Source organism: Terrapene carolina, unplaced genomic scaffold (genome assembly GCF_002925995.2).
Source record: "Terrapene carolina triunguis isolate 2854851 unplaced genomic scaffold, T_m_triunguis-2.0 Scaffold66, whole genome shotgun sequence".
Classification (NCBI taxonomy): domain Eukaryota; kingdom Metazoa; phylum Chordata; order Testudines; family Emydidae; genus Terrapene; species Terrapene triunguis.
The window spans coordinates 21,555,719-21,577,126 of record NW_020664417.1 but is presented as its reverse complement, the minus strand read 5'-3'; the positions used below and the strand labels follow the sequence as shown (position 1 = coordinate 21,577,126).

General features: G+C 38.5%; 1 protein-coding gene across 1 annotated transcript in view; it reads left to right on the top strand.

Annotated features, from left to right (window-relative positions):
* Positions 1 to 21,408, top strand: part of LRBA (LPS responsive beige-like anchor protein) — a 558,096-nt gene that overhangs the window by 281,380 nt on the left and 255,308 nt on the right. Inside the window, exon 38 of the mRNA XM_024207579.3 lies at positions 20,017 to 20,141. Within this exon, the coding sequence (XP_024063347.2) occupies positions 20,017 to 20,141 (125 nt within the window). The remainder of the gene's footprint in view (positions 1 to 20,016; positions 20,142 to 21,408) is intronic.

Sequence of the window (21,408 nt, the reverse complement as noted above, 5' to 3'; positions counted from 1 at the left end):
GATGGAACCATTTTGGCCTCTTACTATTCTTCCTATCTTTTCTTTGCATCAGTTGTGCATTTAATATTGTCTCTTTGAGAAGCTGCCAGCTCTCCTGTATTCCTTTTATCACTTTAGGTTTTCTTCCCATGGGACCTTACTTGCTATTTCTCTAAGGGCTGGTCTACACTGGAAGTGCTACAGCAGCATAGCTGTACCGATGCAGCTGCACCACTGCAGCGCATCTGGTGAAGACACTCTAGGCCAACGGGAGAGAGCTCTCCCATTGGCATAATAAAACCACCTCTGTGAGCGGCTATGTGGGTGGAAGAAGCTCTCCCGCTAACATAGTGCTGTCCATACTGGTGCTTAGGTTGGTGTAACTTATGTCGCTTGGGGAGTGGCTGTTACAGTCTGTGTTTAAGTCCATTGTCCTTATTCTGCAGCTTTCACTCCTTCTTTTCCTTAGAATCATGAAATCATAGCCACTGCTTCAAGCATCCCCTGCAATTGTCTATAGAGCAAACCACTGGTTGATGGCACCCGTTAATGCCTTTGAGCATAAAAATATCCCACTGATCTCTGCTCAGCCTTCCAATAGTTTAATATGTTGACACCCTGAATGACTTCTCACCCAAAAGGAAAGAAGAATAATGATGTTGCAGGGAAGAGGGCATTGGGTGCTGGGAGAAGAAAATGAAGGCATGCACAGAGACCCTGGCATGGGGGAAATGGGGCACACAGAACTGCTGGTTGGGGGGGAGAAGTGGGGGATTGTGTTATGGGGTGGAAGAGGAGGCACACAGCCCCTATCATGGGAGGGCAGGTGAAAATGGGAGCATGGAGAGGAGACAGAGCACCTGGCATTGGGAGAAGGAGGAAATGGGGAGAAAGGAATAATAGTTCACACAGGGATGAGAATGGAGGAAGTGGGGAATGGAGGGCACACAGAATCCCTGGTGGAGGGAGACTCTGAGATCCAGTAATAGGGAAAGATGTTTGGGGGAAATAGGGGTGCACACAGAGCCCTGCCATGGGGAGAAAAGAGGGCAAACAAATCCCCTGGCAGGGGGCAGATTGGGAGGAATTAGAAGGAGTCCCTGAAATAGAGGTGCGTGGGAGAGTGTCAGGGAGCTTGTTTGGGGTGGAGGGGGAATGGAGCCCTGTGGTGTGCAATAAATTTGGCCTACACAAGCTGTGAAGTATACTGTACTACATTATATTGAATGCTTATCTGTGACTTATTTTATAAGCCTCAATACTCTGATCTGCTTCTTCAGCATTAGTAACTAGATTATAATGAAGTCTTCCACTACGCAGAGTTTTTTGTTTTACATAACTGATAAAAGCTCTTTTGGGGTCTTTGATACTGTTGGAAACAACCTGCTGATTTAACTGTGGATGTGGCAGGAGTGGCCAGAGTTGCTTTATAGTAGCTTTTCTGTTTTGTCATAGAGCAATTCCAGAAGTTTGTGTTGGGCAATTGCTCTTGTTATGAGGGATCTCGTTTATGGTGTTCCACAGTGCCCAAACTATCCACTTTTGTTTCAGCATATGTGAAATTGCTGTAGGAGATTATGAAGTGGGCTATTTGTTTCATTGGCTGAGCAAAGCAAGGCTTTATATTCAACTTGATGGCATTTCTCTGTTTGTCTGTAATACAATAACTTTTGAATGTTGTATCTGATCAATTCCAAAATTTCACAGAACTTTGTAGACATCAATGAGCAGAACCCTGTTGATTTTGGTGAAAATTGGAAAATCGGAAGGAGGGAAATGGGGGACATATAGAGTCCCACATAAGTTTAACCCGCTCTGTAATTGTCTTTAGATTAAAGAACCAACCACTTGGTGCTATTTGGTAGAAAATCGACTCCTAACTAAAATAGTTATACCAGTACAAATTCTGTGTGTTGAACAGCCCTAAAAGCAATATTAACTATGGTGAGAGAAGACTACAGTATTATTTAATTATGTTAGTGTTTGGCAAATTGTTGTTTAAATGTTGACTAAGTACTTCATGATTGTGTACTTGTATTGATGATATTGTAAGAGAGTCCCCCTAGAGCAATGTTTCTTAGCCCACGAGGTGTGACTTTCCTCCTGGCTCCCAGTTCAAATCTCCTTGCCTTCCCAGCCCCAATCTCTAACGTCTCCAGTGTTGATTGCTTCTTCCCCTCCCCTAGAGGTTCCTTGTTCCAGCCTACTCCCCCTCCCCTACAGGTCTGACTCCTGTTCCCTCTTCATTTGAATCAGGCAGCCTCCGCCCCCATGTTGACTGGGCCCAGCGGAAAGCAGAGGAGAGATGACCTCCCTATGTTCAGTTCAGTGTCCAGATCTGGCACAGCCATGAGCAGCTCAGAGTTATAATTGCACTGAAAGTCCTGCTCAGTCCTGAGTTGGAGCATGCTTAGCAAGATGGAATTTTCCTGGAATTCAGCTGCTAAAAATATAAGAAGTCCCTATTGAGTATGTGCACACTGAGATTTTTTCAAAGGCTTATGATTGGGCCATATTGGGGCAGATTTTCACAGGGACAGTAAAAGGCACATCCCTGACAAGGGCCACTGCTTGCCAAAGTTCAAGTCCATGAAAGCACTAGAATTTTTCAAATAAAAGGTCTCCAGAATTTTTTTAACATGGGCACAAGTGTATTTTTCCCTAGACTTTTTCTCAGAAATAGCCCAGAAAATTCAGCCTGAGCATGGAAATTTCAGCCCAGCATGGAAATTTCAGCCCAAATGATTAAAGTAGGGTAGAGTTATAAGCAATTGAAAACAGGTTTTATAAATGGGAAGTGTCATGTAACCTTAACAATATAAAGTGCTACCAACCCTACTTATAATATAGTGCATATAACTAACCTTTGTTTATATATTGTGTAATAAAACTTTACTAGTTCTTTGTATCTCCATTTCCCACCTTCCATCTGCTTAGCCTGCAAGTTCTTCTGGGCAGGGAATATCTTTTTCCCCCCTATACAGCACTCATCACAATGTAGCTCCAATCGTGATTGGGACATTTGGTGCTATCATCATAAAAAAATAAATAACAGGAAGCTGCAAGTACTCAGCACCTTTGAAAATCAAGTTGTTTTTATTTAAATGGTTAAATATGGATTTAGGATCCCACTTCTAATGTAAATCATTTTAATGTGAAATAACTCAGTTTAACCTGTCACAAATTTCAAGAGTAGACAAGCCAGTAGGCACCCAGCTTTTTAATGTAGTCTTATTTTTTTTTTAAGTTGCTAAGTGGGAATGTGTGGCCTGTTTGGGAGGCAGGTAATTGCTAATGGTTCCAAGATTGCTTCAGCAATTCCTTAAGTACCCTAGAATGAACTTCTTCAAGTCCTGCCAATTTGTATGCATCTAATTTATCTAAATATTCTTTAATCTGTTCTTGGGGAGTGGGCTGCCAATGGACAGATTTGGAGGCATGACTGGGAGCGGTTCTCGTGTATATATGGGAGTATAAAACTTATAGCACTGTCTGTGAAGCGATTCCCTTCTTTTCTGATTTGGAGAAGCAGTGGAAGGAGGTTTAATAAACAGCTTCAGGGAGTTAGTGTATCAACTACCAGGCTCAATCTACAACGAAGGAGGGAATGAAAAACTGAAGACGAGTCTGAAATTGGCAAAGCAGAGGAAACCAGATGAACTGAAAGAAATAGACAAGCATGTATCTAAAGGAACTGAAGAAAAAGAGGAAATTTTCTTTGGTGGGTGGAGAGCCAATAGTGGCCTTTCAGAACTCTGATAAGGTGGTCATGTTTGTACACGTGTGTGGAAAAAATGGTGTTGAATAGACTAATGTTTGTATAAGAACAATTTTGAGAAGCCTACTATTCAGTGAGCGTTTCAGTGTTTTATCAAGTGGGCAGGGATGTTTTGGTGTTCAGATTTGCACTGTGGTCTCTGTCACTTGTCAATGATTTCTGCAGTGTTTTAAATTATATAAGTGCCCCCCAAAACCTTTGTATTGAACTCATTTGATAAATTACAAGTTAATAAGCATGGACATGATTTTTCAGAGTGAGGTGACAGTAGGCAGAACTTCAGGTTGCAGCAATGCATAGAGAAAAGAAAAGTTCAGAAGTCAGTCCAAGATTCTGGATCTGAAAAGCAGAAGGGAAATGGATGAACTAGAGATACAACAAAAGGGTACTTCACTATCAAAATAAGTAATATTTCTTGATCAGTGAAAGACAATTAAAATATACCCAGCTATTGATATACTTGAGGCAGATGGGTGTGGGTGTGCGCGCACAATTATGCAGTATTTAAGAGGTTTGATATAACTGTTGCTACATGAGAAGAAATAAAAGCTGCCAGTAGAAGCTGAACCGACAAGGGGGGATGCTATTTTAGATTTGGTTTTGGTGTGTAGTGAGGACCTCGTTGAGGAAATGGTTGTAGGGGACAACCTTGGCTCGAGTGATCATGAGCTAATTCGGTTTAAACTAAATGGAAGGATTAACAGAATTAAATCAGGGACTAGGGTTTACAATTTCAAAAGGGCTAACTTTAATAAATTAAGGCAACTAACTAGGGAAGTGGATTGGACTAACATATTTATGGATCTAAAGGCGGAAGGCGCCTGGGATTATTTCAAGTTGAAGTTGCAGGAGCTGTCGGAGGCCTGTATCCCGAGAAAGGGAAAACGGTTCGTAGGCAGGAGATTTAGACCGAGCTGGATGAACGAGTGTCTCAGAGGGGTGATTAAGAAAAAACAGAAAGCGTACAGAGAGTGGAAGAGGGGAGGGATCAGCAAAGAAACCTACCTTATCGAGGTCAGAGCATGTAGAGATGGAGTGAGAAAGGCCAAAAGCCGTGTAGAGTTGGACCTTGCGAGGGGAATTAAAACCAATAGTAAGAGGTTTTATAGCCATATAAATAGGAAGAAAACAAAGAAAGAAGAAGTGGGACCGCTGAAGACTGTAGAAGGAGTGGAGATTAAGGATAATCTAGGCATGACACAATGTCTAAACGAATATTTTGCATCGGTCTTTAATGAGGCTAATGAAGGATTTAGGAATAGTGGAGGCGTGACGGATGGGAATAAAGGAGGGGGGGTTGACATTACCATATCCGAGGTAGAAGCCAAACTCGAACAGCTTAACGGGACTAAATTGGGCGGACCGGATGATCTTCATCCGAGAATATTAAAGGAGCTGGCGCGAGAAATTGCAAGCCCATTAGCGATAATTTTTAATGAATCTGTAAACTCGGGGGTGGTACTGTTGGACTGGAGAATAGCTAATGTGGTTCCTATTTTCAAGAAGGGGAAAAAAAGTGACCCGGGTAACTACAGGCCTGTTAGTTTAACATCTATAATAGGCAAGGTCTTGGAAAAAATTTTGAAGGAGAAAGTAGTTAAGGACCTTGAGGTGAATGGCAATTGGGACAAATTACAACATGGTTTTACGAAAGGCAGATCATGCCAAACCAACCTGATCTCCTTCTTTGAGAAAGTAACAGATTTTTTAGATAAAGGAAATGCGGTGGATCTAATATACCTCGATTTCAGTAAAGCGTTTGATACGGTACCGCATGAGGAATTATTGGTTAAATTGGAAAAGATGGGGATCGATATGAAAATCCAGAGGTGGATAAAGAACTGGTTAAAGGGGAGACTGCAGCGGGTCGTACTGAAAGGAGAACTGTCAGGTTGGAGGGAGGTTACCAGTGGAGTTCCTCAAGGTTCGGTTTTGGGTCCGATTTTATTTAATCTATTTATTACTGACCTCGGAACCGAATGTAGAAGTGGGTTCATAAAGTTTGCGGATGACACAAAGTTGGGAGGTATTGCCAATTCGGAGAAGGATCGGGATATCCTGCAGGGAGACTTGGATGACCTTGTAAACTGGAGTAATAGTAATAGGATGAAATTTAATAGTGAGAAGTGTAAGGTGATGCATTTAGGGATGACTAACAAGAATTTTAGTTATAAGCTGGGGACGCATCGGTTGGAAGTAATGGAGGAGGAGAAGGACCTCGGAGTCCTGGTTGATTGCAGGATGACTAAGTCGGCAATGTGACGTGGCCGTGAAAAAAGCTAATGCGGTCTTGGGATGCATTAGGCGAGGTATTTCTAGTAGGGATAAGGAGGTGCTGCTTCCGTTATACAAGGCACTGGTGAGACCTCATTTGGAGTACTGTGTGCAGTTCTGGTCTCCCATGTTTAAAAAGGATGAACTCAAACTGGAACGGGTGCAGAGAAGGGCCACTAGGATGATCCGAGGAATGGAAAACCTGTCGTATGAAAGGAGACTCGAGGAGCTCGGTTTGTTTACCCTAACCAAAAGGAGGCTGAGGGGGGATATGATTGCTCTCTTTAAATATATCAGAGGGATAAATACCAGGGAGGGAGAGGAATTATTTCAGCTCAGTACTAATGTGGACACGAGAACAAATGGATATAAACTGGCTGTCGGGAAGTTTAGGCTTGTAATTAGACGACGGTTTCTAACCGTCAGAGGGGTGAAGTTCTGGAACAGCCTTCCGAGGGAAACAGTAGGGGCGAAAGACCTCTCTGGCTTTAAGATTAAGCTTGATAAGTTTATGGAGGGGATGGTTTGATGGGATAACGTGATTTTAGTCAATAGGTCAATAACGTGCCATCGCTGGTAATTAGTATCAATGGTCAATGTGGATCTGGCTGGAGAATCTTGCCCGCATGCTCGGGGTTCTGCTGATCGCCATATTTGGGGTCGGGAAGGAATTTTCCTCCAGGGTAGATTGGCAGAGGCCCTGGAGGTTTTTCGCCTTCCTCCGCAGCATGGGGCAGGGGTAACTTGCTGGAGGATTCTCTGCGACTTGAAGTCTTTAAATCATGATTTGGGGACTTCAACAGCTGAGTCAAGGGAGAGAATTATTCCAGGAGTGGGTGGGTCAGCTTTTGTGGCCTGCATCATGCGGGAGGTCAGACTAGATGATCATAATGGTCCCTTCTGACCTTAAAGTCTATGAGTCTGAGTCTATAAGAAGAATTAAACATGACATAATTTTCGTAACTTTACTACATAAGCAATTGCTATTGTTGCACAAAGAGGTTGTGTGATAGTGAACTATGGGAGCGGGGGAGGTGTCCATGTAAATAGGAGAAGAGGCAATAAAGTAAAACAAACCTCTACAACCTGATGTAGTATTTGAAGTGCAGTTGGACCACCAGAGACAGCGTGGCTAAAGAGGGGGTAACGTTTGGAGGATTGTATGGTCAGTGTCAAATGTTGCAGCAAGGTCAAGTAAGATTAGTAGTTTGGAGAAGCCATGGTCAGTAGAATAGCAAAAGTTATTGAGCCACCATGAGTGGGGAGGTCTGGATGGTATGGCAGCTGGAATGGATAAAGGATTCAGTGAGGTGGTTTTGAGAGCAATTTACTTTCCCAGTATGTTGCTCAGAAAAGGTAAGTTGATTATGGACTGGTTGTTTTCAACCAGTGTTGGTTTTGTCATGTAATAGAGAAAAGTACAATCATTCTTAATTTGATTTCTCACCTTCATGACTTTGTATAAAGTCTTGCAGTTTTGGAACAGGATAGTGTTTTTATGAAGATCTTAATTTTAAACATTTAAATGAGGGTCCTTGCATCCTTAAGTGTTGTGTAGTTCTCTAAATTGATTGAAATCAGATTCTTTAATATATTTTTGGTTTTTTGTTTCCTTGTTGGTGTAAGTAGGACAAGACTGCAACAATGTTGTTGAGTTGAGCTTGGGTGGGGAGGTCTTTGCTACAGTTTGTCATACATTCCATATAAGCCTACTTTCTATAAAAGTGAGTTAATGACTTGGTGATAGTTTTTATCATTATGAAAATCTTTTTGCAGTTTTTAAAATGTGCTTAGAATAGCTATTGTTCAATAATGAGGAATAAACAAAGGAAGGTAAACTTTTTAAGGTTAGACTTAATAGCTAAAACAAAAAGCTTAAAGAACTACAATGTGTGGTTAACTAATACTGTTCAGTATATTAATATGAATTTTTATGAAAAAAATACTGTGATCACCATCAATTTTAAATGATTAGGGTTAGCATAACCTGAAATCTAGGGACAGAAAATTTTGCTATCAGTAACATTCTATTTTGTGGTGAAATAAAAGCTTATAATATTTGTTACTTTTAGTATGTTTAGAGGGCATAAGTAACAGGTTAAGGGGGAGGAGAAGTCAAAAATATAACAAGTACTTCATATCATTTTCTTTCAACCTTAATACTTCACCATGAACATTATAAATGACTCTTTCTCCTTTAGGAACTGACTTGCTTTAGAATGATGTATGAAATAATATGTGTTTTGCATGTCCTGTTTGTAATGATAAAGGTCATATAGTATCATTTACATAATCTCCAGCCAGAAATGAACTCTAGCAATATCTTCTGTATAACATATACATTATCTGAGGTTTAAAACTCTCATTATTCATGAAAGTTAATTTTACAGTGGGTGTGAATGATCTATCTTATGGCTGCTTTTTTGATCATTCTATAAAATAATATGGAGCAAAGCCTGCACAAATAGCAGGAAAACCAGTAAAGAGTGATGCATTTGCCTGACTCTCTGTATACCCGATTGGATCTTGATTGATGGCAATCATTTGTCTTTGTCAAAAAAAAGGAGAAAAATTCAGACATTGAAATAAGAGTGCTATCAAACTTTCTACAATGGCAGAAAGATTCTATTAATGTGGCCTCAGAGTATTAACTGTCTCTGTTGGGAAATGATAAAGAATGTTAATTTTTTTTCTGGAGCATGTTTAAGTGTAAAATGCATTATTTTGTCTACGTGGTAAGACTAAAAGTGGCATACTTCAGATTTATAACATGCTGGAATTGGAAGTAAAAAAAAAAGAAGAGTAAATTAGAAAAAATAGAAAAGAGAAATAAAAAGCCTAATAGGATAGCTTAATCCTTCTGATTTTGATTTCTCCACAAAACAATAAAAGTTTAAGTAGCATAGTGTCGTAAAATCCTTAATGCTGCATTCCATTTGATATTGGAGCTTTGAAGACTAACTTCAAAGAAGGCTGAACAAGAACCAAAGAAAAAGATATAAAATAAACAAAAATTGGCAAACTTAGTCATGGAAATCCTTTTTTATGTCAAACCAAAGAATACTGACCTATTACTTTAAAGGGACTTCAAGTCAACTTCCTCATTAATTAAGCTTAAACATCTAGAAATAAAAAGCATGTGGTTGTGGGTAGTTGTGTTTTTTTGTTTTGTGTTTTTTTTTTAAATAAAGTGTGGTATATGACAAAACAGTTCTGGGAGCAGTAGAATATTTTTTCCTACATATAATGGAAGGAAAGACTTCCAGTAATTACTTGGTTTGCCATATCACATATGTTCTGTGGAATTTTATTATACGGCTGTTATCAGATCTAGCTCTTTTAAAGTAAATAGCAAAGTAGAGGTCTAATTACTAAAATACTAAAGTTCCAAAACTATGAACATAGCATACTTGGCTCAATAAATACCGCTACTTCAGTCTAGTAACATTACCGCTATGTTGTTTCTAAATTCTTAAGGAGTATAGTTGAAAAATAAATCTTTATTCATTGTTTAGTGTTTACTATTCCATTGATAAACTTTTAAAATTAAATGGCTGAGAGGTTTCAGTGTAAAAGACAGCTGGAAGACAGGCAAAGTCTAGTGGGTTCAACAAAATTGGGAATCTGGAACTAGAGAGTTCTAATACTAGTTATTACACTAATGTCCTCTGTGTCCTTGAGCAAGTCTTTCTACATTCTTGTGACTCTTCTCTGAACCCTCTCTAATTTATCAACATCCTTCTTTATTTGTGGATGCCAGAATGGGACACAGTATTCCAGCAGCAGTCACATATGTGCCGCATACAGAGGTAAAGTAACCTCTCTACTCCTCCTTGAGATTCTCCTGCTTATGCATCCTAGCATTACATTAGCCACCTTTTGGCCACAGTGTGACACTGGGAAGGCTCGTGTTCAGCTGATTATCCACCACAAGCCCAGTTTTTTTTTCCAGTCACTGCTTCCCAGGGTAGAGTCCTCCATCCTTTAAGTATGGCCTACATTCTTTGTTCCTAGATGTATATGTTTACGTTTAGCCATATTAAAAAGTATAATGTTTGCTTGCCCGCTGCTTACCAAACAATCCATATTGCTCTGTATCAGGACCTGTCCTCATTATTTATGGCTCCCCCAATTTTTGTGTCCTCCAATCAGTGATGATTTTGTTTTCTTCCAAGTCATTGACAAAAAATGTTAGTGTAGGATCAAGAACTAATCCCTGTGGGACCCCACTAGAAACACACCCACTCAATGATAATTCCCCATTTACAGTTGCATTTTGAGACCTATCATTTAGCCAGCTTTTAATCCATTTACTGTTTGCCATGTTCATTTTATATCATTCCAGTTTTTAATCAAAATATCATGCAGCACCAAGTCAAACATATGTATTTGATGTAATATAATTTATCAGGGGTGGGTTTTTTTGTTTTTTTTAAAGCAAAATTTTGTTGGGCAATACCAAATATTTTGGTAAGTTATCCTTATGTATTTGTTGCTGTGATTTGTTGCTTACCCTTACAGATTCACACATGTATTTCATTTCCAAAGTCCAGCAACATGACTCCCTGTAAATTGGGTGCCAGTTTAGATGAAAGACATCCTTCTTGTGAAAACCATAGTCTCTTATCCCTCTTAGTGACTAGTACAACAAAGAATAAATCTTAGTGGTGCATGATACTGAAAATGAATACTGATCTTAAAAATTTATAACAGAATATCCGATTTCATACCAGTAATGTTGTCATTAGTGTTTAAAGTGACTTCTGAATTTTGATTGGGGTTAAGTTGGCATAGTACATATATGCAGCCACTAACCATTCATATTTTAACTAAAGATTAAGAATAAAATAATTCATGAAAATAAACTACTGAATTAAGTCATGTATCACTCTCTTCCCTTAATGTAAATGTTTACCTTAAAAATAATATACTCTAAAATTCTGATTTACCAAACTCTGGTTAATCAAAGTCCTCAGGAGTTGTACTCAAAAAGTCTGTGCTTCCACCCTTACATACTGAAGAAAATGTTGGCCATCTTTGTAGATTACCTAGCTTTAAAGGGTCATTGCTGATTGGAGAACAGGCTATTCTACAGCCAACCAATCATTATCTCTTCACTATTACCTAAGTCTTGGGAAATCCTCAGTGTAGGCTTTTCAGAATGCATAGGCAACTCCTCTGTCTTACTGAACCCTGTCTTTCTAAAGGTTTCCAGCATCCTCCATCTCTGGGATTTTGAAGTCATGCTGTATTGAACAAACATGTATCAAAATTGTTGATTAGTTTAAAAAAAATCAGTTTCTTCTGGGTATCTCCTCCAGTAATTCTATCTACCAGTCCTCTCTTGTAGGTTCTCACTTTGGTTATCAACTGGCTGTTTATATGGCTATTTATCTAGCCATAAACCCCAGAAGCACCATTCTCTTCATATTCTACTTCAGTCTTCTCTTCACCTAAACTGAGGTTTATTTCTAAGTCTAGCATATATGCAAGATACTTTTATATATTTGACTATAATTACCTTACTTTCATGTGTGTCCATGAAAAAATATTTTCCATATTTAAAGAACTAAATTGAGGATGAAATATGTCTGATCTTATAGCAGTGTTAAGAGCATTAATAAAGCTTCAGCAACTAACTTAGAAATGAGAAAAAAATATTGTTTGTAATTTTTGTATAGTATTGGAGAGTCTAATTAAAGAGCCAGTATTTTATGGTAAAATTGACTTCAGTTCTTCTGCAAAAGTGTTCCTAGCCCTTTTATTTCTTCCAATGGAAGGAGGATTACTAACATGCCATTTGCTTACACTTGTGCCAACCCCGCTGCGTGGCTCCATCTTGTTTCTTTTAGCCCCCATGTTTTAGGTGCTGAGCAGGAAAAAGTGTTCCACAGGGCCTCCAGTATCTTGGGGTGGGGGGAACATTCATGGTTATTTCTTCAGCTGAATAGTTACGGAAGATATGGGGCCTTATATATAATCATAACATATAGATGATTATACACACACATACTAGAGGTGGTTTTATATTTTAAATGTGTTTTTGATTAAAGAATGGGAAATATCCAATTTTCACCAAATTTATCAGGTTTTTCACAGAAAAAGAAAGCCCAAAATTTTCCATGATTGAAATGCCATCCCCATAAACAATTAGTTTTTTGTTGCAAACTCATTAACTTTTGAAGACGAATGTTGACAAAAATGAAAAAAGTTTTCATTTTCATCAAAAATTTTCATGGGAACAAAAAACTTCATGACCAAATCTAGGGAAGGCAAGATTCCATTCATTTAAAAATATAGCTATTTTCCTTACATACTAAGTGTTTTAAATTTCAGCTTGTGAGATTTTGTTTTCCTTACTTAGAGACTGCACTTATGCTGCTCTGTTCAATTTTGTAATATATAGCACTGTGCTGTGTATATGTACAGTGTTGAAGGTTTTCAACCTGTACTGTGCATTTGCTCATAGGTGTGAATGTTCATAGATATCAAACATACTCATTTTTATGATAAAATAACTTGGATTATTAAAACTGATTTCCTGCTATATTTAAGATAAATATTAGTGAAGTTGATGCAGTTTAGGGGGACATAATAGCCTGATAAAGTATGTTATAATAGAGCTTTGAAGTCTTTGAGTTACTTTTATGTACCTTATTAACTAGTGTTCAGTTTGTCTCAAAAGACAGGAATTTTGTTCGTTTACATTGGAAAATACACATTTTAAAATCTCATCTGTTTTTCAATTTGAATGTGGTAATGTGCAAACAGGTACTTAATGTTATGACCTAACAAGAAAAACGTACTGATATTCAGGTCACCATAATGACCCATTTTTGGGTATGACAGTATAGGTTGTGATGTAATATACCTAAATTACTACATAAAGATGAGCCTAATAAATTACAAGTGACAGTGTCTTCAACAAGTGACAGCATCAAGAAATTACATACAGTAAGAACTAATATTGCATATGGGGAAATACAAGGGAGATATAGTTGTTACAGAGAGAATGTTTTGTTCTCTCATTCATGCTTATGGATTTAAGTGGGTAACCCATATACTAGGTGTTTCCTAGGTGAATCCCTAAAGATATCTCCTCTTTCTCCTTTTCTGTGCCCCTATCATTTTGTTTTGTGATGATTAACTGCTACATAATAAATATGCATATATCTGATTTTTGAGCACATAGAAGGAATCCTCCAGTCTGGAGATCAAACTAAGGCTAAACAAGTTGCTGAAACTTTTTATTTTGGCACTTAAAATGCTACTCTCCAAAAACACTGGAATTGCATCACGGTCTAAGGCTTTGTTTACATTACCACTTTTGTCGGTAAAACTTTTGTCAGTCAGGTCTGGAAAAAAAAACACACACCCCTGAGCAACATAAGGTTCATTGGCAAAAATGCAGGTGTGGACAGTACTACGTCCATAGGAGAGGCTCTCCTGCTGACGTAGCTAGTGCTGCTCACTGGGAGTGGTTTAATTATGCTGGCTGGAGAGCTCTCTGCTGCTGGCAAAGAGTGGCTACACTACAGCAGTGATGCTGTAAGGGCCGTAGTGTAGACATAACCTAAGCCTGCTACTTCTGGCCACAGAACAGCTCTTCTCAGCAGCTCTGCTCTGAACTTGAGGATTTAGGCCACTGATTTTTGGGTTTTGTCAAACATCTTCCTGTCTGTTCTTTCCACTCTTCCTGATTATCTGTACTGGGACTGTGGCCTATGGGGCTTAGTGGTGCTGCAACAACCTTGAACCCTGGGTGCAGGCATTGTACACTACCCAAAAATGGTGGTGGCTGCCCCATTTTTTGGGGCCCAACTGTATCCTATACAAGCCAGAGACTTCCTCCCAAGTCACAGATTTTTGGCAGTAGTCAGTCTCATCTCCACCATGAGAACCAACCCACAGATCTCTGCCAGGACATGCCCACAGCTACTTGGTCATTTGGCAGCGGACACATTTGTGGTAAAACATGCCTGATTACACATGCACTGTCTCCAGGCATGGCTACGGATAGTGTACATACTCTACAGACATAGCCTAAACAAACTCTTATCGATATCACTCAAGATCAAGGACTCATTAGACTAATGGCCACAACCTCAAAATGTATGCATGAGTGTCCCCTTTCTCCATCCCACACCGCCCTTAATTCTGACAACCAATGCCTCCCTAATCAGTTGGGGAGCACATATACAGACCCATACTGTGCAGTGCAGGTGGTCCCCCTTGAAATCCACATTGCAAATCAACTTCCTAGAACTATGTGCAGTCCGCAACACATGCCAACACTTTCTGCCATTGATCAGACAAAGGGCCATAACAGTAATGACAGAAAACATCGCCTGCACGTTCTACATCAACAGATAAGAGGGAGCGAAATCACAATGCCTCTGCTCAGAAGCACTAAAATTGTGGAACCGGTGTATCCGCCACGACATTAATATCTCTGCCTCTTAAGTACCTGGATGCCAGAACCATCACAGACTCACTGAGCAGGAGATCCTCAGAAGACCACAAGTGGAAGTTAGACACAAGCCCAGCAGCACATATTCAACCACTGGGGATTCCCGAGCATATATCTCTTTGTCAAAAATGCCAAATGTCCACAATTCTGCTCAAGAGTGGGTCTGGGTTGCTGGTCTCTGGGGGCCACCTTCCTCATTACACGGGATGCACGTCTACTCTACACCTTTCCACCTTTCCCCCTATTGTTTAAAGTGCTCCACAAGATACAGGTGGAATAAGCCATAGTCATTCTCATAGCCCCAACATGACCATGACAGATTCGGTATCCTTACCTCATGCGCATGACAGCCTGTCTATCAATCACCCTACAGTTGACTCCACACCTTCTCTTGCAGAATGCAGGCCAAATCCTCCATCCCAGTCTAGAACTCCTCCATCTGAAGGCATGGCTCCTTCATAGTTCCAAGATTTGGAGATGACCTATTCAGAAGGGGTAAGAGATTCTTTTAAATCACAGATGTGATAGAACTCACCATATTTGTCTATAAATGACAAAGATTCCGGACTTGATGTGACACCAAACATATTCCCGCAATGAATGCTCTTTTGCCATTCATTCTAGACTACATTCTAGAATTTAAAAATCAGGACTGTCCACAAGCTCCATTTGTGTACACCTGGCTGCCATCACTGCATTCCACCCCAAGATAGAAGATCATTCCATATTTACCTACACACTAACAAAAAGATTCCTTAAGGGCCTTCAAAACATCTGTACCCTCAAGTATGAGACTCCACCCCATCTTGGGATACCAGTCTAGTTTTATGCTTTCTGACTGGCCCCACATTTGAGCCCAGCCATCCTCTTTTCATCTAAACAAACGTATCTACCTTCCCTACTTCTTCCCAAAGCCACATGGCAACCAACATGAAACCACGCTTCAAGCCTTGGATGTCAGACAAACAGCCTTTTATCTTGCTGGAACTAAATCTTTCAGGCACTCATCATGCTTATTCCTCTTTATTGCTGAAAGACCAAAGAAATCAGCTGTATCCAAACAATGTCTTTTCAAATAGATCTTGGAGTGTATCCTCCTTTGCTACCAATGATACAAATTGCAACCCCCACCTGGAACTCAACCACATTCCATTTGCTCGCTGTCCACCTCGATTGCCTTTCTAAACAGCATGACGATTTCTGACCTTTGCAAAGTGGCCAATAGGGCAGCCATAGACACTTTTAGCCAACGCTATACCATTACCCATGAGCATAAGATTCCCTATTAGGATGCACTGTCCTATCATCCTGGTAGATGTCACTTGAAGTCCCAGACTTCTATCTAGGGGCACTGCTCTACAGTCACCTACAGTGGAGCACCCATAGGGACGCTACTTGAAGAAGAAGAGAAGGTTACTCACCTGTGCAGTAACTAAGGTTCTTTGAGATGTGTGTCCCTATGGGTGCTCCGCTACCCACCCTCCTTCCCTCTTTTCGGAGTTCAAAAGTAGACACTGTGGTAGAGAAGAAATTGAGACCAGTTGGACCACACAGCGCTATATAGATGCTGCTCATGGCATGAGACTGGAAACAGGCACTGCTACCAAAGATCTCTGATCCCAGGCACAGGAGGCGTTATCGCACCTCCAGTGGAGCACCCAGAAGGGGACACATCTTGAAGAACTTCAGTTACTGCAGAGTGAGTAACCTTCCCCTCTTCTGTGCTACATCTGGCTTGAAATAAATGCTGGCCTAGATATAGTCCTAAGACTCTTCTACTCTTTCATTTGGGGGATTACATTCCCCTCCCCCTCCATGAATCCCTTTTCTATCTCCGCAGCTGTAGTCACTGGCCCCTCCCTATGTTTGTAATGGTGCAAGAACAGCTTCAGCTATACCAGGGATAATGAAGCAAGAAGTGGTTCTTCTGCAATAGCATTACACACTCATAGCATTATCCAGTTGTCACTTACATTCTGTTTAATTCCTTCAGGTGTGAGAGTTTCAAGGTAACTCCCAGACCTAGGACTCCAGTTTTGCAGCACTGAAACAAAACCATTAGCCTACTTAGTATACCTTGTTTTATTTGTAGTTATTTCTTGTAACTAGTTGAGAGCAAATAGATTTTTTTGATATTCTTGTTCTTGAGATGACCATCTGTGGCGTACTGAGCTTGAAGAACATTTCCTATAGACCACAGTGAAGTGAATGCTCCTTTTTAATTTTTCTGGTAATAGTATGTTCATTATCTTGTGCTATATTTTATGTCAGTTGTTGTACATTTCATGTGATCCATGAATAACTGTAATTTTCTATTTAGCAGTAGTTGCACAGGAATAGGGGGGACATCTTAAGGAAGAGGGAGACAGGCAGGCAGTCATCTTGAATCTTAGTAATTCTTGGGGGGGAAAATTAATGAAATATTTTTTTGAAGGAAATGTTTAATTTGAAGTAGTTTTATATGCTCATTCAATACTGTTACTGAGGAACCACTAATTACTCTGGAACATGTTAGTAGGGTCCCTAGCCAACCTATGCAAATCATATAACTGGCAATTCATAAGCCTTCAGATCCATGAAAAGTAGACAGTCGTGCATATGCACATGTATTTTTGCTAACTGACTACTCCAGTCCATACAGCACCTTCACTCCATATAGCAACCTCTACAGCAGGACCTGAAAGTTTTCCAGTCAGACATCCAGTTATAGAGGTCGTCATCAATTCTCTAGCAATCCAAGATCTTAGCAGTTTACTTCTATAAAGCTTCACTCCTTTAGCAGTCTAATTCTATCACTCAGATTCTGGCAAAGTGATATTCTTGTCTTTCTCCTCCTGTCTGCAGTCTCAACTCTAACACAAGGGTATGAAGGTTAGATGATGTATTATTGCTTTGGTTTGGATTTTGAACAAATTTCAATAGTTATTTGATTAATTCCATAACTGTTACACTATTAAATGTGGCTTAAATTGATATCAGTGTGTATTAATGACCAGGGGATCTACTCTTTTAGAACAGGCTCACAATTAAATATTACCTGAAGGTCTATTGCTATGCAACTGCTCAGTAGGTTAGTTTCTATGTGAAAGGGTATAGGTTTTCCATTTGCTTGCCTTGAGGATTAGTCCCAAAATAAACAAACCTAATAGTTTACTTGCTGTTATTTGTGAATAATTGACAAATGCATAAGGGACATGATATTCTATACAAATTTCTTATACTTAATCAAAAATAAGATTAGATGCTAAAGATATATTGAATTATGTTACAGAATGATATGTTGTGCCTGAGCCTACTATTATATCTAATTTTTCTAATAGTTTTAGTATAGTTGCTTAACATGTCATATTTTAATTGTTATCAATAAGAACAGAATCGCTTAATTCCATCAAAAGTACAGAAAGATAGATGGATGACAAATTAATAATTTACTATATTTGCATAATACAGTGGCACAGAGCATCAGAAGGATTGATGGCAGAAGAGGTTAACAAATTTTAGCAGCTTCCGTTAGCTTTTCATTGTCATATGTTTGTGGTACTGACTGAAATAAGCTTTGTAGGAGATCTCAGTCTAGGGAACTAATTACTTGTGCCGATTGCCATACTGATGAATAGACCCTCATTGTATCATTCCCCTGAAGACGAGGAGCAGTCCGTGATTCACGACTGCATCCTGGCTGATATTTGATAATAATTTTAACAGATAAATGTAGGCAGAATGATGAAGTGCCTATCCATGCTCTACGACTATCAAAGGCATACACATAGCCAGCTGTGTTCTGCCTTTTTTTTATAATCACTAATGGAGAATTTTAAGTTATTAATCGAGCTTTGAGTAAATGTAGCTCTTCCCATGTTTTTAACAATTCTGGGCTGTAGTTTCATTTCTCTAAACTCATTTAATTTTATAATCAAATAGTTCAATCTAGACATGATTGAAATGTACTATGATGTAGCTATAGTTAGCAAAAATAAGACTTTCTTTCAATAAAAAGAAATGCTAATATATTAGTATATTTTTCAAGAAGTGGCAAGATCTAAAATACCAATGTTCTTTTTTTAAATAATAGAACTAGGTATAATAATTCCATTCAATTAAATATGGGATGTACTTTAGTAGCTGATAATCAAAATCTCGAGTTTTAAAAATTTAAGTTCAAGCGTATCATTGCACAATGGATTGTGGCACTGATTTATTTTTGTTGGAAAGCTGGATTTACCTTTAAGTATTAATCTTTTCTTCAGATTTAATTTGCAAAACTAAGAACATATAGATGTCTTGTATTTTTAACATTTTGATCTGTAAATTAGTCCAGGCTATCCATTTGTCACCTTGACAGGTACACAGTTTCTTATTAGCTTGTGAAACAAAAGTAGGACTTTACTCTGTATTTTTCTATTTATCATTCCATCAGAAGTTATGTTAATAAACAAAATTAGTGTTCTGTAATTGAAGCATACAGGTTTTCTAGCTGAAGACCTTTAATGATTGTGCTGTGCAGTAGACATTTTTTTTGCTGTACCTGAAATAGGTGCTTTTGCACATTCTCATGGTTAAAATATTTTTACAGTGGTTCTCATTCATCTAACAAGATAGTAACTGGCATTTATATATGACCGTATTAAAAAGATCTACGTATATTTGAAGCGTACAATGGAAAATAATGAATTTGATATAACTTCTTCTAGATGGAAATTTTTAAAAGTATGCCTTCAATATAGCAATTATTTCACATCATAACATGTAGTTTTTAATTAAATGTAAAAATACAACTACATAAAACAGAAATCCAATCTGATTTGCTTGAAAATAGATTGCTATTTCACTCTCCTGGAATGGTTTATTTAAAAACAGTAAATGGAAAAGAAAGGCATTTTCTTGTGTTGTTCTAAGCCTCAGGGGCTAAATGTAATGAATATTTTAAGAGATTATTTTAATTAAATTCCTGCACATCTAAACAGAGTAATATTTTATTATCACATACATAACCATGTAACTGAGGTATTCATTAAAGTTAACACTTTCTGGACCAAGAATTCATGGTATGATTTACTGACCTTGTGTGAAAAGGCACAAATTAGGAAGAAAAATGAAGGGGGACAGACTTTGATTAATATAGGTAATGCTATACCATATTTATAATAGCCTTTTCCCTATTCTGGTTTATAAATGCAGTCACTGAGAAAGGTGCCCTGCTGAGGCTGAAATGAGGCTGAAATCGGAGCACATGCCACTAGAGTGTGGGGAAACTGATCACACTGTCAGCAATTCATTTCAAAATGATGTATTTAGTGCTCATTTCACCTTCCAAGAAAAAAGGGAAAGGAGTTCCTTAGACTGGAAGGTGATATTGTTATTTTCAAGGACATACCTAAGTAAAAGATTGCAGAAATGGGGGAGGTTTAAAAAAAAAAAAAAGGCAGAGCAAACAAGGAGAGCTTTATGCAGAAATTCAGCGCTACCATGCTGTTTGATAATTGCTAACATATGTGGCTCCTCTGTTTCATTGTAGTCGTCCTCGTGAGTTCTGGCGCCTTGACTACTGGGAAGATGACTTGCGGCGCCGGCGACGATTTGTGCGTAACCCCCTTGGATCGACACATCCTGAAGCGACACTAAAAGCAGCTGTAGAACATGGTCAGTGTAAAAACTGCTTCTTGCCAGTAGTAGCAGGTACAGTACATGGCAATGAAGACTAGACCTTCATTCCTACAAGACATTGTTCCACATTCCGAAGGCTTGTCACTTAATTTCAAACATGTTTAACAAAAAGATAAATTGACCACTATTCATCATAAACAATGTAAATATCTGTTAAACCTCTTCTTAAGTATATCTTCAGAGAATCTGTGTGTGCAAATGTTTTACACATAATGTTTATACACACAGTTCTCATTACTTTGAAGCAAATGTGGATACAATTTTTTCACTACTCCCTGGATGTATTATTTGTGGTAAATTACCTATTTATATTTCAGCAAGTTGAATAGTAAATATTTCCCTATGAAAATCCCAACCAATTGTTTGTTAGCTGTAGCGTAAAAAGGAAAGCAGTTATAAAGCAATATGGATTTCCAGAGATGCTTGTGTATTTCTATCTCCTAAATTTTAGCGTGAGAATCCAGCCAGAGAGAGATGCTAACAAATACCAGAGTGCAAGGTAAAATCCAAGCAGTGATTGCTAGGGGGTAACATACCTGGTGAGTGAGAGGGGAGATAGCATTTTAATGTTTTCATATGTTCATATTTGCATCTTTTTATTGGAGAAAGCTCTACATATGTTTCCATTTCCATTATAATGTGTATCTCTAAAATTTTAATTTTGTAACTGTTTTGAAAGCCCTGATAAACTAAAGGGAATAAATAAGCAGAGCCATTGATTGTTCCTTTGGGTTTAAAATGTATTTAGTTTGATCATGTACTTAAATTATCATTTTATGATGTTGAGAGCTAATTAAGATTCATTAGTGGAAAAAAATTCCCCACATTTAAAATTAATTGGTTATGATTAAAGCTGAATACTCTAAACCACAAAAGTATATGTTTTCATGAACCAGAATTATTTTTTAAAATATTTAGCAACCTTGTTCTTTTTGTTTTCTAATGTATGAATATGTTGTTTCTTGCTCTCAATTAATACCAATTTTAAATCATTAAGACTATTGTATGGCTCCAGAAGAGCATCATCATCTTAAAGGTTGGCCTCGGCCTAGCATCTTAACCTCTTGCACTCAGCCTTAAAGAGCCATTTCTGGAGGAAAATGTCTACAATATGTCAGCAGATATAATGCCAAATGTGACATCAGTCCTTTAAAATAAATGACCATACAGAGAATAGTCAATAAAATGATCTAAAAGCAATAATGGTCCCAGAGCCCTACATCTTTGACTATAGGAGAAGGAG